Consider the following 19,072-nt stretch of genomic DNA (forward strand, 5'->3'; position numbering starts at 1 on the left):
CTTTCAGGCAAAACAATAGAGGAAACTTTGCCTTAAAGATGTAATAGGAAGTATGGGAAGTGATAGCTTGGGGGAAAAAAAAACTTTAATTCCCCATTTAATTTACTCTGCCTCATTCATCTCCCCAGCAGAAGCTACTCTTTTGCTATAGCAGAGAATGTTGCCTTGGAGCTAAGTAGCATCTTTGTTTCACCCTGCAATTTTCTGTACTCCAGTACTTTTCTGCTCTTAAATCTGCTCCCCTTCCCCTTTTTGCTGTGTGTGCTGTAAAAACAAGCTGTCAAGTAGGTAGAAAAATAATAGTGAGTGAAGCACCCTGATTTGTTGGAGTAATTGTTCAACTTTGTATTACAGGTACAAGAATTAAATGAGATAATTGTTAAAGATCTCTCTCAAAGTGGTAAGTAATAAATTGCCAGTACTTGGAATTTGGTTTTTTTCCTCTTGACTTTAGTCTACTTAAGGAGTAGTATAAAGAGGCTAATGATTATTGGTTAGAGCTATAAGGCTTCCAGTTTATTGTAAAATTTGCTGAAACATGATTATTGCTGCATTTGTAATCCCTGTGGTGAACTCTTCTACTTTGGAGCATGACTTTTCTGCATGGGAGTATAGTGCAGTCATGATTTTAAGAATAAGAATGGTACAAATTTTTGAAAAATGTTTTAAAATGAGTCTGCATTGCAGCAGTGTACTCTCTTTTACTCAGTAAGGTGTAAGTCAGAGTGAGAGATCTCTCTGTCAAATGTCCCCTCACCTGGAAGAATACATCAAACCTCCATACATCCACCTGTACCCAGCAAATTGTGCTGGATGTCCAAGCAATGAGTTTTGCTTGTGGTGGTCTTGGTGTGGCAAACCTATGACAGCAGCCTAGTGAAGTGGTTAAAGCTTCCTCTTCAGTAGCCCTGCCAAGGGAACATGCCAGCCAGCGAAGCCTTCCTCAAAACCACCTTTACTGGGTGGTGTCCTGCCTTAGGAGACCACTTATGAGATGTGCACTTCAGCTACTTTCAAGATCACTTAGCAGAAAACCTGTTTGTCCTGGTGCTTCTTAGGTGCCAAACCCTGCTGCTGCTGCTGCTATCTGGTTGGTGCAGGTATTGGCTGAAAATTAAAGGGAAAGTATGTATGGGAGCTATAGGAAAAAAAAACAAACCCTGTGTTTTAAATTCCAGTGATGGATGATGTGTGCTGTGTGTTTCCTCTTGCAGAGCTGAGCAAGACCTTTGATGTCTTTATAAAGGAAGTACCACCACAACAGTGGAAGCAGCTTATGAAAACACAGCTACAGGAAAATGATATTGATAAAATTATTTCTAAATTTCCTAATAATAGAGATGAAAATCCTGTAAGATGCTTCTCGGGAAAATAATGTGTATTATTAATTTACTGGATGCATTGAGGCACTGGATGCATCAATAATGAGGCTTATTACAACAAATCTAACACCTTAAAAAGTAATAACCTTTTAAGCAAACTAGAAGCTGAAGATTAATGTCTAGGAGGAACTGCAAAAATGTTCCTGGGTACATACGTGTATCTTTAGACTTCTTTAAATGAGGGTGTCAGAAACTGCTAGTAGAAATGGAGTTGATACCCTCCTTATCTCATGCAGAGACCTGGAAGGTGTGAAATGGCTCTGTTGTTTTCATGTTTTACATGACCTTCCTACCTTTGAGTTGTAAAATATGAAACTCAGGTGCTGGATGCCTACTTGGGAACCAAGAGCTCCGGCATCCCTTAGTGTGTGGCCATGCTGGGCTGTCCCAACCTGGGTGGCGGGGACCAAAGTCCGCTGCTGTTTTTGAGAGTACTGTGATGCTTTTATTTCCGAAAAGCTTTTGTTCTGTATCGGACTGCTTAGCACAGTTATGTTTGAAGCACAGCAATAAAAGCCTGGCTGAGACGGAACCTGGCTCTGGGATTTTGTCCTGGCGGCGGCGCCTCTGTCCTCGGAGCTATTTAAGGAAAGGCGGGCGGCGGCAGTCGGAGCCGGGGCTTGGTTGGCACGGCGCTATTGGGTCTCGGGATGGCAGCGGTGCCCTAGCCGGTCATTTCACAGCCGGGCAGCGCCGTGTGGGGCCGTGCCGGGCGGGGCTGGGCCGTGTGGGGCCGGGCAATATGGGGCCGGGCCGTGTGGGGCCGGGCTGTGAGGCGCTGCCCGTTGCCCGGGTGACGCGGCCCGTCGGAAGTAGCGTAGGGCGGGCGGGGCGAGGCTTCCGGACGCGCTGTTGCATCAGCTCGGGAGCGAGGGCAGGCGGAGGCAGCAGTAGCACCGGGATGGCAGCAGCCGCCAGCGCCGAGCACGGTAGGTGGGCGAGCGGCTCCGCGGGCCCCCGGCGGGGCCGGCCCGAATGGCGGCCGGGGTTGTCACGGCTCGGCGGGGTCCGGGGTCGCGGCCCCGCCGCTGTCACGGCGGTGGCGGCGGGGTCGCGTCCTCTGGGCTCCGCTGGCGTGGGACGCGCCCGGGGCGCCCCGCTGCCGCAGCTGGGTCCCGCGGCATGAAGCTCGCCTCATGCCTCGCCGCGGGTGCACGGGTAATGTTGACATTCAGCGACCTGTGGAGAAAATTCGGCGCTGCTCGTCAGCCACGTCTGGGAACAGCTGTCCCCCAGCTCGCTGGCTGCGCTCGGTCCGTGCGCTGTTCGGCGCGCCGTCCGTGCTTTTTACCTCTCTCTGTGTCTCCCGTGCTTGTCTTTCCCAAGCCATCAGTATTCTCCCCTGAACTCACGCCTGAACTTTTGGACTTTTACGGACGTTTTTTCTGGTCGTGTTTTAATGATTGGTTGTACTTTTCGCTTCCATATGGAAGGAGGGCTAGGGTAGTACTGTAATTTCTGGCACTTCTGTAGCAAGTGGAAACTTGGAATACCAGTCATGCAAGTATGAAATACCATTATGGTATGTAAAAGGTTGGAAATTTCTGTCATTCCAGTTAAGGATCTGTAAATACAAATATTTTTTCCCCTTTTTTCTTTGTTACTGAAAGTTACTTTGCTCTTTATTCATCGTGTGTAATGTGGTGAATAAATTCCCACTAAAAGTGAAACATTCTTTGTTGTCAAGGGATTGGGTTTTTCAGAAGTCTTTTCAGTATCTTGTGGGGAAAAAAACCCAAGAAAGGCTCAATTCAGGCACAGTTTGAGAAACACTTTAGCCACTGTTTTGTTAGGGTGGGTTTTTTTTTACTGAAACTGCAATTGTTATATTTAGTTTCGATTCAGGAAAAGTGGAAGTGAAACTTTCAGGACTCAAGTGATTAGGATTGACAAATTCTTCCTTGGTGTGGGATACTCCAGTCTTAAAAACCCCAGCTCATCTAAAAGCCTCTTGCTCGTTATGTGTGAGTCTTGATAAATCCCTTGTTTTTCTGTCTCTGTGTATGCTGTGTCTGGCATTAGCTGGAATCACTGCATTGGTTTGGTTCTTGTGAAATGTTAATGGAAAAGGAGAATTTATCTTGGCTGAGCAGATGGTTGGAATTCTTTTCAAAGGTACCAGAGTGGCTGGGCAGAATGATAAATAGGCAGTTTGGAGCCGTATTAATAATGTTATATTTGTCTTTTGTGGGTTGTCTTAAATTTGTGAGAGCCAAGTTGGATGAGAAATTACATTTAAAAACATTCAGAAATGGGTAAGATTTCTTTTTGGAGAATGCCTACAGAATTTCCAGAATATTTACACTGCCATCTAATTATGACTGACAGAGTTAGCAGGTTCAGGGAAGCCCAGGAAACATAATTTTACCCTGAAGCAAAGAAACTCCCTGTTTTTGTGTCAGCTAGCTTACTGCCTACTTTATGGCTTTCCTGTATTTACTTTGCTGTCTGCACCTTCAAGGAACAGAGGTTTTAATTTTCAAGTTAATAAAAGTGAAAATTTTCAATGAAATTTGATATTGTGGGGGTTATGTGTCTTGATTAAACCTCAAAAGTTACTTCATGAGCAAATAAAGTGTAGAAGCTGTCCTGTGCCTTTGAATCTGTGTGTTGCTGCAGTCTCTCAGACAAATTACCACTGTCCTTTAATAGTCTCTGAAGCACTCCATGTATGGAAAGAAGAATGTGTGATGATTATATCACCCAAAGAGATTGTTGGGAGAGTGAGAACTGTATTAATTGATGTCTGCAGTGGAATTTTTTTGAAACAACGTTTTACTGTTACATTGTTAACATTAATTCTTGTGATTTTTCAAGGTTATTTTGCTATCTCTCCAATACTTGTGCTCAGTGCTTGTTTCCTCTTGTGTGATACAATATCTATGGATCATTCTGTTCATATGAGCAAAAATTCAGTGTTATGCAACAGCTCTGTAGTACTCCTGTGTTTCTGCTGTCAAGGAGACACTTCCTGATGCAATTGAGTAGTAACAACTGTCATTTTTCTATTTTGGGGATGGAAAAAAATTGCAGTTAGAGAGAAGGGCAATTCCTCAGCCTGTTTTCCTAAAGCAGCAAGGAAAGTGGGTCAGATGTACATATATCTATTGGCCCTTCTCCCTCAATAGTTTTTGAATCCGTTGATTGGTAGTAATTAATCAATTAATTTGACAGTAGGCAGCTGCCTCTTGCACACCATTGGCAGACTGAGCAAAGATGGGCTGGAGCTGTGCAGGATGATGGGGATACTGAAGTGTGTGGGAAAATAGCATGTAGCAGTGCTTAGGAGGTACCAGGAAATATTTCAGTGGGAGTGTTTAATAAATTGAAGGAATTGCAGGACAGGGGGAACTGAGGATGCAGAATGGAAATCACAGAAAACCAGATTCTGTAGATTTACTGTTCTTCTTTTAGTCGTGATATCAATTAAACCGGAACAGAATTTTGTGTAGACAGCTGTCACTGATTCCTTTTGTTTGAAAAAAGTGATCCACTGCTACACTGCCTTCCAAGACAGTGTTACCATAGTCATTAACTTAGCACAGCCTGTGAAACTGATGTGGAACACTGGGAATGGGAAAGGGAACCTGCCAAACATTTTAATTTCAAGTACTAATGTCAGTGCCAAGATTGCTCAAAAAATTTTTGGTTGTTAAGCTTATCAGTGCTGAGCTGGTACTGACATTCACAGGCAGTGTTTGCCACCTCTCCTTGCCAAAATTTGCTTGTATGAGTGCTGTCATATTGTTGTATTGGTGCGTAAGTTTGGGCAACTTCCCTTTTAGATTGGTTTACAGATGTGGTTGGAAAACACTTATATTGTTTCAGATACACTGACTTGCTTCCCATTAGCAGCCTGATGTGTGAATAATGGTCATAATAACCATAATAATACTTTGCAAATTGAGGGTTGCTTTTCCTTGAAAAAGATCTTTTCTTTGAGATACAGTTTCATTTCTGCCCAGATCATTCTTTTAATACCTTTATTTATTTTTTTTTTTGCCTTCACCCACATATGTTTCATGTATACAAAATTTACCTTCAAGGGAGACTTGCGTCTTAGGTTTCCACTGTTAATGAACATAACTGTTTCAAACTATTTCATGTGTATAAACGTGTGAAGTTCTGTGCTGATAAACATCAGTAAATATTTAGGAGCAGGAAAAGATTATAGTAAAATGAACTGAGTGAGCCAAAGCTGAGTCCCATTCAGGATTGTAAGGCAATCCTATAAGGTCGAACCATTATTTCCTTACTAGTCCTTACTAGTACTGAGCAATTCAATGGAAAGGCCTTGAGAAGGATTTATATTTAGATAGATCTGTCTTCTTTTGCTCACAGATTTTAAATATCTTCAGTGAATTTTGATTTTTAAATTTTTTGGTTTAATCATTGACCTTTTTTATTAGTTCTCCCAACGTGTCACTACATCTCATTTATACCCCAAAGAGTTGAATACAAACATGCTTGATATCTAGCTGCCACTTCCCTGTTATCCTGAGTTGCTGTTGGATATTTTAATAATTGATTTCCATATAGAAAATGGTTCATAAAGTTTTATCTGATGATATTTGGAAAAACTTTCATTGTGCCATCCCTCACATCCACTCCTAGCCATCACTTTCCCATCTCCTTTCATTCCTGCCTTGCCAAGAGTTGTGTTCTGTGAGCACCTCCATGCTTTGGGAACTCTGTGCTGCAGATATTCCTGGCAGTGGGAGAAGTGACACTTCTGGCTGTGGTCTCTGTTGGGGTTTGGGAGCAGGGACAGGTGCTCTCCTGCTGCCTCTCTCACTTTACTGCACGTGACCTTGGCTTAAATTACCTCACTGGCTGACTACCTAGACAGAATATTGCCTTCATGTTTGTGCAGTTCTTTGAGCACGAACAGAGCTACAAACATTGAATCATTGTAGGAGAATGTAAATGTTGGGTTTGCCAAATGGCAGTGCTAGCCCAGTGCCATAACATCAGTGTTTTGTACCCACTGGCTTGCACAGGGCTTGCTTTTCCAGTGAGCATTCCCACCAACTCACAGAACTTTCCTCTATGTCCCTGAGTTTGTCAAGATGGGACATAACTGAACCTGCTTTGCCTATACACCAAAGAAATCATGGAGTTAAAAAATTGTGAGAGAGGGGCACGATCTGATATCCTTTCTGTTCATTTGTGTAGATTTTATCCATTTTAAATGTTATTCATGTGCCCAGGGAGAGAAAGGGGCATGGGAGAAGTATGGGAATGTACAGCAGCAGCTGAAGTTTGAATTTCTAGAGCAAGTAGGAGGAGCTGAGCATCACACTGGGAGCCTGCATGCAGGCAACATCCCTGCAAAGATGTAACTACATGCTCAAGTTCAGTAGACATATTTTCAGCCTTTCCACAGTGCATAAAATGAATCATATTCATACATTGGCAGGATGAGTGCTTTAGCAGCATGGAAAAGAGTGACTGATTAGGTTTGCTCTGTGAAGGATTTTCTCCAATTTTGATAGATTATATTCTTAATGGAAAAGACCTGTGTTCTTGTCCTTATTACTCTTTGAAAGATGTCTTCAAAAAGTTATGGCAGCATGAACATATCTTGTTAACAGGAAATACATAGTAATTTGGTAGCTTGTATTAAATCTAATTTTCTCAAATTTCTTACTAGTTGCCAGAGCTAATTTACAGGGGGAGATGTATATTGTAAGGATATATTTTGGTCATGGAATCTCCTACTTTTAATGCTGACCAAATGTCCTGTGCCTCTCTTTACAGCTTCCAGCTACAGTTTTATTCTGAGCATTAGTGAAGAGGAAGCCAGGGTGAAGGCTCTGAACGAGTACCTGAGCACTCGTAGTTATATCCAGGGGTTCACATTTTCACATGCAGATGTGGAGGTGTTCAGAAAGTTTTCGGGGCCACCTGTGGACCAGTATATCCATGTTGTCCGGTGGTACAGACACATAGAAGCAATCTATGATGGCAGCAGTGAAAAAAATGAGCCTTGTAAACTTCAAACAAGTGAGTAATATGAAACTGGTGGGCAGGTTATAGACTAGCTGACATTGTATTGGTTGTTATTGCTGAGAATTCCAAGAAGTTCCCTTTCATGCTCTCTTGCACTTTACAGTATCAATTTGTATTCAAAGTCATAACATTCTTCTTGCATACAGTTACTGTGTAATTGATAGATCCTGACCTATTCGGATGTAAAAGTTATCAATTTTTTTAAAATGTTAAAATTCCTCAGTGTACAGAATTTGATTATGTGTATTTTTTTTAAAAAAAGCTGTCTATCTTCTGCTATGTAAAAGAATGTGTGGGTTTGGGCTTTTTCCTGGAAATACCAAGATTTTCCCAGTCTTGCTTTTTTTCCTTGCAAGGTTAACCAAATAGTTGTTGTATAATATACAAATCCACAATAAAATAAACTGAATACTTCCTCTTATGATTGCTATTAATACTGAACTTCATAAAGAATGTCTGGGGTTCTTTTTTAAGCCTGGTAATTTAGGTTTGCTGATGATTTGAGGAAGTATTAACTGGTTAATCTAGGTCATTGTGTAAGCATGGGCAGGCATTTTTGGGAGCTGCATCACTCTCCTGAGTTCTTTCCCAATGATCTAGTCTAATTTAATTGCTTTATAGTGAGATTCTTGCTCAGGGAGTCATGAAGTAATGAAAAATAACAATGCAGAGCTGTTGTGTCGTGCTTGCAATACCTACAAATGTATGCATGTCTGTCATTCTTTCTGATGGTTGTTAACTATTATTACTCCAATGCCATCTTCTCACAACCTCTCACCATTTGTCTTCTCAATTCCTAACAGACCAGCAGTTAAAATCAGACTGCTGTGAGTAAATTCTCTGTGTGTTGTGTGTGCCTGCAAGTGTTTGTGCTGGTTATTATTTGCTTCCAGCAGAGAAGGGATCTCAGCTGCACCCCTGGCTCTGATAGCGGATTTATCCACTAACTGCAGATTGTCTGTAGACTTCAGTGGATCAGGGTGGAGCAGTAAGAGAAAAGGTTTCCATTTTCCTGATCATGAAATCTTTACTCTCTTACATCTCTCCTTCTGTTAAGTTAAATCTCTCTTTCTGAAGGGTTATATCTTCACTGGTGCATGTATTTCAGAAGTCCTGGAATGGTGTTCTGCAGTGTTCACCATGAAAATAACCCACAAATCTGCCATACTTCTTAGACCTTGAATACACTTCATAGTTCTTTTTTTGCTGTACCAGAAAACTCTGTGATGGATTGGAGTGAGTGAACTTCGGTTCAACCAGGGGACAGTCTGTAGGCTGGCAGAGGTGTGTTTGACCACACTCACCAATATTTTGCTAGCCTTCTACTTTGCCCTTGGTGTCTGTGTAGTGGATAAAATGTGACACCTAACTTGCAAGCCGAGAAATACGGGGTGCGGTATCTGGGTTTTTCCTTATGTTCATGTGGTTGTAACTGAAGAAAGCTTTACAGATTTATCTTTTATTAGACTAAGCCACACAGGCTTCTTTCCCTGAGGGAAGCATTAGCCACAATTAAGCATGCCAGAGTAATCTTTGTAAATCAAAGAGTAAACAAATCCATACCTTGGTGTATGACCCATGTTATGGAGAGACTGCTCTTGAACTTGAGGTGTTCTGTTCAGGAGTACCTCATGCAGTGAAATGTTTAGCATGGATACGTGTTTCCATGGATTCCTAGTGTGAAAATTAAATTGAGTCTCTTTGTGAGGCACAGTACTACACCTAACCTATTTTTTTCTTATTTGGGCAGTTACTCAAAAAAACAAGATGAAGAGATAAGGAAGAAATAAACATTCTTTATACCATGAATGTTTATGTTACTTGAAGGTTTTCAGCCAAAATATGCATATGAAGATATTGAGGGAAACAGGGTTAATGAAGAGCACTCTGAGACACAGGACCAGAAAGGCAATTTTGTTGTCTAAACAAATAGTTTGTATAGTATTTTAATTTCAGTTAAAATGCATACCATGAGAATTCCTAAAGATAGTGCTGTGTCTATTAAGCTGGCAAATTTGACGTATTTCTTAATTTCTTGGTTTGCTTTCATTCCTAGTTAATGTCATAATTGGTTTAACATCATTACAGCTGTAAGCAGCGTAGTAAGCAGCAAACTGCAACTCTTTGACAAATCACATGCTCATACTTCTCTTTGGAAAAACCCCATGAGTTTAACAGTTACGTTTCTTATAAATTTAAGAGAAAACAAATGCAAGAATATTGTTACTAATACTACCTAGGGGTTCATCTACTCTCTTTAATGGCAAAATGTAGCCTCTTGCTGAACTGGAGCATATTTGTGGTAAATGAGTGTGTTCAGAAATGCCTTGTGTACATAGCAACAATGCATGATAAAAACTTGAGGTTCTTTCTAAGCCTTTCTGTCAGCTCTCCCTCTCACCCTGAGTGCACATACTCTGTCAATATTGGCTCTAGAGACCACCTCTGGACTCTGGAGATATTTTGAAAATTCTGTGTGAGATCTGTGATATGCCATCACAGTAGAATCAATGGTGTTGCATATAGCCCAGAACTGCCAAAACTTCATTAATGATTCATTGAATTTCATAACTCATGGTAACAGTTTACCTGAATTGCATGCTTTTACATTGTACCCTCTTCCTCAGTGCTTAGATCAAAAAGCTAATAGGAATGGCAAGTTAGAGTGTAGAAAATAAACTAGATTGAAACAATTTACTTTGGTTTTGGTGGCTTTATAGGAGGCTCTAACAGAAGCATTACTAGGATTGAACCTGCTTTCTCCATTTAGATGTGGGGTTTTTTCTTTTGAAATGCGATAAGGAGAAAATGTTATATTGTAAATCTGCTTGTGGAAAGTGTCTTTTTCGTTTTCTTTAAACTATCTTTTCTCCTAGGTAAAGGCAAACGTGTGCAGCCCCCCTGGTCTCCCCCTGAAGGCACAAAACATTCCAGGCTCTGCCTCTACAACAGCCTGACTCGCAGTAAGGTGAGTAAATGAAGGGAAAGTGGGGATTTCCCAAAAAACATAAATAGAACAGTCATCAAATCCTTGTTTCTGAAGTGTTTGCCCTGTCAGTAGTCAGGTCTCTGGGTTGTGTTTGGTGGAATGTTAACAAGCACGGGCCAGGAATTCTGTGCCAGTCAACTGCATTTGCTGGGCAAGTTTAATACTATATACACTCCAAGTGTGTGTCTCTGTGCATATTGCATAATATTCAGTTGCCAGTTTCAGGTTGTCATGCATTCTAGCCAGGCATTCAACTGTAATACATGTAAGTGTAGGCAGTGTGAGCAGAATAAAATCACAGTTTCTTTATTCAGATTTTGTCTGTTAAAAAATGTCTCAACAATTATATAGTTGTAATATAAAAATTGTAAAACTTTTTGTGGTCTTGTTTGAAAGTCCTTTGGCAAAGAGGAAGTATTAAGACTCTTAATTTTACATGGGATGTAGTATTCAAGTATCTGTGTACTGATTATAGGGTGTAACCTTTTTCAGCGCAAAAAAAAGCTTTTGCAAACAGTTTGAATAGTGCCCTGCTTAGTCCAAGTTGTTGTAACCCGGTATCTTGATTTATGAGAATGCACAGAACATAGGCAGCCACACCCCATTATATCTCTTACATGATAAAGCTAGTGGTGATCTTTACTTATGGTAGAGTTGGGAATGGAATAACTATTTATTTTTTGCAATTATGGTCCATGTTTTCATGTTCTAATCTCCAAATGGGGTGTTACTGGCCTGAGGTCATGTGTTTAATTTCTTCTGACCATTGTATCTTGCCTTTCAATTAAGGAAGTGTTTCAGCCTCAGAATGGAAAAAAGGTCTTGTGGTATTGCTGCGGTCCAACAGTTTATGATGCTTCTCACATGGGACATGCCAGGTATTGCATTCCTTACTTTGATATAGGTGATAACAGTGCCTAGTGGAAGCAAAAGATAATTAGAAGGTGGCATTATTGAGATGAGTGTATTACTAGAAAATGGTCTCTTTCGACTCAATGCTTGCAATTTAAGATTAAAACCACTTTATAATGTTTTATCATTGTAGGGTTAAAAACTTAAAAAAAGATGGAGGAAAAGTAAAACTGCTGCACAGCTATTGATTGAGGTTAAAATGGTTTGTGCACAGAACAGATACAAGTGTTTACTAAAAGCATCCCTGTATCTTTTTGGTTTTAGGTCCTACATCTCATTTGATATCCTGAGAAGAATCTTGAGGGATTATTTTAAATATGATGTTTTCTATTGTATGAATATTACAGATATTGATGATAAGGTAAGGGTTTCGTTTTTTTAAATTGCAATCTAAAATGCTCAACTTTTAGAATAGAAGTCAGAGAGTCACATGTAATTGCCACTTGATAAGCCAAAATAAATCTTACACTTATTAACTGAGACGTACATTTTGTGCACAAAGGCATTTTCTCAGTTTTGTATGGGGTAGCAAACCCCATATTGTTGTATAACAGTGAACGTTGTCACAAATAATGAAAACTAAGTATTTAAGGAGATAATATATTTTATTTACCTGTTCAGGTAATTAATTGATTCTGTTGAGGTAGTTCATTAACTGTGTGTGGTGTGTTTGATTTGTATTATTGCACGTAGTTCTTGTAGCTTGTTAAATTTATAGAGATTTATAATTAAATAACAGATTTTATCTGCACTTTGTATAGCTATTTGTCACTTCACAGAAATATTTTTGTGTTTCTGATTTGTAGATCATCAAGAGAGCAAGACAAAATTACCTTTTTGAACAATATAGAGAAAACAAATCAACACCAGATCAGCTACTTGAAGATGTTAGAACTGCCTCAGAGGTGGGTGTGGTAATCACTGCTTGTGTTTTAGGTTCTCAAACTGCTTGTGTTTTGTGTTTTAATGTAGGCAAGCATCTAAAGAATGCTTCAGACTTTGCTACCTCCTTAAACTGTCTGCTTCTTTTAGTTCTGGTAGTGCACATATTAGAAATGTTATTTGAACTGCATATCACTTTAATTTTTACATTGTTTTAGAATTGACAAATTATTTCAAAGGCATTCCTGATTTCTGTGATCTTAGCACTTATTTGTGAGTGTATGTAGTGCTCAAACAGCATTTGGATGTTCGTGTGTTAGAATTCAAACTTTTAAAATAATCTTTTAAAAGAGTTTTTAAATGGTGATCTCTCCATAATATTTTAAAGCTTGGGAGGTTTCCCTTTTGTACCATTGATGACCTAGGAAAGAAAAGGCTCAGAAGCTTTAAGGATTTAATAAATAGTGTATTCGGGAGTGAAGGTGAGGGAAGGGGATTTTCTGATAATTTTTAGAACTACAGATCACAAAGGGATTGTCATTCTAATGAATAGAATGCAAGCCTGGGAATAGGAGGCCTGAAAATTTTGCCCAACTACCTTTGCCTGACATACTCCCTAAACATTGCATTTAATCTCTCCCTGTTTCACAATAAAGCTTGTCTTTTTCAAATTTGTGGTAATCAACTGTGCAATTAAGGTGATCAGCTGCATTGAAAATGAAAACAGCGGTAATTAGGATGATGGTGTAGTGATTTATGAAGTCTTTCTGAAAAAATGAATTTGGATGTGAACTAAAATCTTCTGATTGCACCTTTATTTCTGATGAGGAGCATATTTTATGTTTCAGTAGTTGATGTCAAAGCTTTTTCTGTGGCTTAATGTCTTATTCATCATTAGCAGGGTACAACATGGCTAATGTGTATGGAGCACAGTGCTACTGTACTGCAGCTGGCTTTCTGATTTGTTTATTTGTAATTGTAGCCCTTTTCAGTTAAACTAAATGAAACAACAGACCCAGATAAAAAGCAAATGTTGGAAAGAATTCAAAATGCAGTGAAGTCTGCTTTTGACCCTCTACAAGAAGCTGTCCAAGCAAAGCACCCTGCTGAAGAGATCAACAGATGTCAAGAGGTAAGTTTGAGCTCCTTTTTATATTTTATATTTGGCTTATAATTGTTAGGAGGTTTAAAAATAATTTGTAGGTGATAGTGGTTACCTGAGACATTACGGAACCTTTAATTCATAGAAAGAAGAATTGTGGGACTGAGAACTATTTGGTACTTTGCATTCAGTACAGAAAATTTGATTCTTAATTTCAACTACAGAGTTTTTGGATGCTGTTTTTATCAATTACCTTTTTTTTTAACCTTTACAATGAGAATTTTGTTCTTGCATGTACTTAGACTTTCTCTGACATTTTTATCTTGATAAATTAATTTCATTATAGGTTGCTGAGCATGCATTTATTTCTGACATTCCAATTCTGGTGCCAGTTTTCCACACAAGTGTTTCTGTCTCTGATCAGAGACAAAAATACCTCCCACAAAGTTGTGCTCAGGATTATTTTTATTAAAAACAATTACATTTAGTGACAAATAATCATATTGACTTGGGTTCTGTCCCAGTAATCAAGTCAGTCAGTATAACTATTTTTAGTAGTTACTGTCTTTTAGTAAGTGATTTCCATTTTCATCTTCTCTTACTTTCAGTTTATTTGTGATTAGTTCTGTGGCTATGTGCACATGTCTATGTGCTCCTTTCTTGAGAAGACCCTGTCTCTAAATTGTTGGTTTTTTTTAAAAACGTCCAGCTATTCTAATATCAAGTGCTTTTATAAAAGTGTAAAAATTAAAAAAGTGTATAGCGAACTAATGTAATTTCAAAAGAACCTAAAATCTAAGCAATCATACCTTCTGCACTATATCCTAGTGTCAGAAATAGAAATCCTTTAGTATAAAACTAAAAGGTATCCTTGCTGGTGTCCAAATTAGTCTTTCAGACACTTTTTAGCAATGTGAACAGTAAAGCTTCCGTTAGATTATCCAGTAGCAGTGGGGGAACAGAAAATGTAATACAACTGAAGTCCCATCTGGTGTTTACAGTGTAAGTTCCAGATGCCTATTTAAGTGATCAGTATATCAAAACAGATACCACTTTATCTTCCTTGCTCTGGTTGTTTTGTCTATATCTATGAAGGACAATACAATAAAAATGTGGTAGAAACCTGGATTATTCTGTATTCACAGCTAATGCAATGCAATTTTTTTATTACTCCTTAAGCAAACCTCTGTTCAGAATGAGATCTTTCTGCACAATTTAAGCAGGGCAAGTCTTGGATCAGTTGCTCTTATCATTATTGTTTTCTAGACACTGTTGGAAGAAGCCAAAGACTTGTTGTCTGACTGGTTGGACACAAAATTTGGCAGTCAGGTGACTGACAATTCCATATTCTCAAAGCTCCCCAAATTCTGGGAAGGGGAATTTCATAAAGATATGAAAGCACTCAATGTAAGTAAATGAACTGTTTTCTCTTCTAAAAATGTATGTGACATGCCTTAGGGTACCCAGAAGACAATTTAGCTCCTTACTAGCCTTCAAGAATCTCATATTTCAACCTTATTGATAAAGTTATTCCTTTAATACTAAGAGGTAGGTGTTAAATTAGCACCTGCTCTGTTTCCATCCCAACAATCTTAAATCTGTTGTGGTTGTTGCACATCACTTAATTGGTGATCAGGTTTGATGCGTGCTCTCCATGCCACCCCCTTGGTGTAACATGAGCAAATGATCATAAACTAGCCCAAGAGTTTGAGCTGGAATCTGTTGGCTTCACAAGAGATCCCTGCCAACCTCAGCATGTAGTCTGACTACTTAAGAGCCTTCAGCTGTTAAGAAATTGCATGATGGTAGCCATCAAGAAGAGATTTGTCTGTTATAGATGAAATGCTGTGTCACCAGGCAGTGGTTCAGGTCAGTGCAGGTTGATTTATTTACAAATCAGAGGGACTTGTCTGCCTCTTCTGTCAGAGGAGTTGGCATCCCCTTAAAGGCTGAGGACAAAGTGGCCACAGCACATTGTTTCAGAGCAGAAAGCTTAAAATAGGAGTGTTAGATTTTATTATCACTTGCTTATGAGCAAAATTGTAACCAGTACATAATATAAATGTTTAGTGCATATTTCTATATATATATGATTCTACTCTTTATCTCAAGGTTTTACCTCCAGATGTTTTAACACGGGTTAGTGAATATGTGCCAGAAATTGTGGATTTTGTGAAGAAGATTGTGGATAATGGCTATGGGTAAGTTTGCTACTGGATGCCAGAATGACTGCTTTCAGCATTTAGCTGTAAGCTGTTTTCTGTTTTCATTTGCAACAGTAGTAGTCTTTCCCAGAAGGAATTTTTCATCAAACAAAGAAATTTTAAGGTTCTTTGCAAAGAGCTGTTATTTTTCACCTGATGTGCTTATTATGATATACTATAGGGTGAAATTCTTGCTCATTAAAACAAAGTCCAAGTCCCATTCACTTGAACTTTTTGGATTCCTGGTCTTCATCAAAAGTTGACACATGACAGTTAGAAATCAGTTGCAAATACTATAAATTTTTATAAATGGCAGTTCTTGTGACTGTTTCTTGATACCTCTCAAAAGCTTAAAGATAGCTGCTCTTTTCTCTCCAGTTAATTTTATTATAACTTCCAATGATTTGTCCAAAGTCTTCATATAGTAAAGCCTTAAAACTTTAGCTCACCTAAGTCATATTTACAATACTGAGCAGTACCATAATGTGAGTGGAGTTACTAGAAAACTTATGACAGTGATTTTGAGATAAAATTCAGTTAAGCTGTGGTATAAAGTTTGCTATATAATGATCTTTAACATTTCAGGTATGTGTCCAATGGATCCGTATACTTTGATACTATGAAGTTTGATGCCAGTGAAAAACACTCCTATGCTAAGTTGGTTCCTGAAGCTGTAGGTGATCAGAAAGCTCTTCAAGAGGGTGAAGGTAAAGATTTCCTCAAGTTGCTGAAGAAATTGATGATGTGTTGGTCTCTTCAATTGATTTTACTGACATTGGGATCAGTCACAGTCAGAGCTTAATAATTTACCTGCATTTCCTTTACAATTTCTTTGCCAAAGTTCTGTAGCTTAAGCCAGGACTTTCCTGAAAAATTCTAATTGGAAAATACCAAGAAATGTTATTAATCCTGGGATGATTTGGGGTTGCTTTTTGTTTGTTCGCTGAGGGTTTTTTTGGTCAGTATTGTGAATAACTCAGTTGTTTGGCCGTAGCCCAGTTACTTGCCCGTTCATCTGGCTCAGAGTAGGAGCAAAGGTTTGAACCTGGGTCTTCCACATGCCAGGCACAAGTTCTCCACATCATGCCGGGGTTGATTCATGACAAACATTTGGGTTCCTCTTTCATGCTGAGAGCTCTTTGTTGTATTGAAACAAATCAAATACAGATTTTTTTCAATAGAGCTATAGCAGAGGATTAGTAAAATGGGACTCATTAGTTATCTGCTCGCCAAGTTGTACAGTTTTAGCAAATCACGTTGAGAGTCTGTAAAAAGAATATGAAAAGGTTTTAATGTAATACTCATAGCAGGTGAAATCAGGACACTCATAGAGCAATAAGTAACAGAGGAGTAAATGTAGCTATTGAACAAATACAACTGTTCTGTGCAGCAGCTGAGATTAGGGGAAGAAATATTTATGATCACATTGTATGTGCAGATTAAGACAATCATAGTCTCAATTTAGATTCATCTAACTTTGGAATTACTTGAATCTGCAGTCTCACTTGTCTCTGAGTATGGGTTTTTTTCTTTCTGTATTTCTGTTTCTATAACTGCAATATTGGAGTTGTGCCTGGTAAGAGAATGTAGATGAAACTCATCTCAAAACTTAGAAAGCAGTGCAGCTGATATTTGTCAGATACTTGTCAACCAAACATTAGCCAAAACCCCAAAGGATTGTCAAGGTTAATAATGAGTATTTTTGAGGGTTCTATTATTTGGGGGTTTGTAGTTTGGTAGTTTGGGTTTTTAATTTATTTTTTTTTTAAGACTCTCTTTATGTGAGATACAGCAAGGCCAAAAATCAGTAATGCTGGTGTAAAATATATACATTTACATTTTCTTTTTTGAAAGGTGACCTGAGCATCTCAGCTGATCGCTTAAGTGAGAAACATTCTCCAAATGATTTTGCTTTATGGAAGTCCTCCAAGCCAGGAGAGCCCTCATGGGACTCTCCATGGGGAAAGGTAAGAAAGGACATTATAATCAGGATTTGTATTCTCTTCGCTTATTTCAATAGCACAGTTACACAAGTCTTTTTGCCTCACCTCATATTAACACTGTATAAATTGTGGTGATTATGTATTCAGTCACAAGATTCTGTGATTAATGTTCCTCTAATAATCTAGAATGTGTATCAGTCTGATACATTTTAAGCAGAAGTTTGCATGCAGGCTCAGCATGGCTGTTACTTGTTTGTCCTCTGTTAATTGATGAGCTTTATTTGCAGTAAATTCTGTTACCTCTTTTTCCTCCCTTGAGATCAAAATAATAATGTAGCTTTTAAAAGAACAGTAAGCAAGGACTATAATAACTAAAGAATAATCAGAACATTACAGATATATTGCCAGGTTGGATCTTTAAATGCAACAGTTTCCTTTTGTGAAGCTGAGACTGAGAATCTTGTTTTCTCATAGTAACAACATGAGGGAATGCGATGGAGGCAGGAGAGGAAGGCAGTTACTAGTAACCAAGTAATCCCTTTTTGTTAACAGGGTCGTCCAGGTTGGCACATCGAATGTTCTGCGATGGCTGGATCCATTCTGGGAGAGTCGATGGACATTCATGGAGGAGGCTTTGACCTCCGATTTCCTCACCATGACAATGAACTGGCACAGTCTGAGGTGAATGAACTGACCTTTCTGCTGTGATAAAGCAAAGTGCTTCGCTTTGATGCAATTTATACAGGTCCCTAATTCAGTTTTTTAAACTTGATGTGTGCTTTGTGTAAACATGAATTTTAGTTCTCAGGATTTCATTCTCTAAGTGTTCCTACTTCATTATATGTATGTAAATAGTGTTGGGTCTTTGGGTTTTGTTTTTCTCCTGCAGGCATACTTCGAAAATGATCACTGGGTTCGGTATTTTCTGCATACTGGTCACTTAACAATTGCTGGCTGTAAAATGTCCAAATCCTTGAAGAATTTCATTACCATAAAAGATGCACTGAAGAAACACACAGGTAAAAATTATTTTGGAATGGGAATGCTTTTGATGTACTTGGAGTAGTGATTGTGATAATTTTTTTATTTGGGGTAGCTTCAGGTATCTTTCTTCTTCGCTAATTTTAGAACAGCTTCCTTGTTCTTCTGATCCTTGTTAATATTTATCAGTATGGATGATAATGGTTTTGCTTTTTTTGGTAGATGTAGTGATAGTAAGAACTTTAAAGATTATGTTCTTAGCCACTGCAGTATTGGAGTCCATGGTTTAGCTTATACAAACTTCCCTTGTTTATTTTAAACCTCCTACTAGCACGACAGTTACGGCTGGCTTTCCTCATGCACTCTTGGAAGGATACACTGGATTATTCAAATAATACTATGGAGTCAGCTATTCAGTATGAGAAGTTTATGAATGTAAGTAAGTTTTTCATTTCTTCTCCATCTCTCTACCTTTGTGTTGCCATGTATTTTTCAAGGAATAGAACTTGAAGGATATGTAGGCCATATTCCCAGACTGGGTGTGCTTTCTAAATTCATCAGGTGGGATGGCACAGTGCAAATCCTGTAAATTCCACAGATTGCTACATTTCCCTACAGCTGGGTGCTCTCTCCAGGTTTTGACATCTCTGAGCAGCTTGGCACTT

General features: G+C 38.8%; 1 protein-coding gene across 4 annotated transcripts in view; it reads left to right on the top strand.

Annotated features, from left to right (window-relative positions):
• The first annotated feature begins 2,205 nt into the window (after positions 1–2,205).
• Positions 2,206–19,072, top strand: part of CARS1 (cysteinyl-tRNA synthetase 1) — a 33,323-nt gene continuing 16,456 nt past the window's right edge. Inside the window, exons 1-14 of one of the 4 annotated variants that reach the window (XM_033514974.1) lie at positions 2,211–2,311; positions 7,143–7,388; positions 10,271–10,362; positions 11,173–11,261; positions 11,560–11,656; positions 12,102–12,200; positions 13,160–13,309; positions 14,546–14,686; positions 15,392–15,480; positions 16,069–16,190; positions 17,338–17,450; positions 17,979–18,107; positions 18,316–18,445; positions 18,739–18,842. In XM_033514974.1, the coding sequence (XP_033370865.1) occupies positions 2,284–2,311; positions 7,143–7,388; positions 10,271–10,362; positions 11,173–11,261; positions 11,560–11,656; positions 12,102–12,200; positions 13,160–13,309; positions 14,546–14,686; positions 15,392–15,480; positions 16,069–16,190; positions 17,338–17,450; positions 17,979–18,107; positions 18,316–18,445; positions 18,739–18,842 (1,629 nt within the window). In that variant the 5' untranslated portion in view covers positions 2,211–2,283. Of the gene's footprint in view, positions 2,312–7,142; positions 7,389–10,270; positions 10,363–11,172; positions 11,262–11,534; positions 11,657–12,101; positions 12,201–13,159; positions 13,310–14,545; positions 14,687–15,391; positions 15,481–16,068; positions 16,191–17,337; positions 17,451–17,978; positions 18,108–18,315; positions 18,446–18,738; positions 18,843–19,072 lie in introns of those variants that run through there. The other 3 variants (XM_015630219.2, XM_015630221.2, XM_033514975.1) reach the window with 3 other exon arrangements.

This window comes from Parus major, chromosome 5, assembly GCF_001522545.3.
Source record: "Parus major isolate Abel chromosome 5, Parus_major1.1, whole genome shotgun sequence".
NCBI classification, from domain to species: Eukaryota; Metazoa; Chordata; class Aves; order Passeriformes; family Paridae; genus Parus; species Parus major.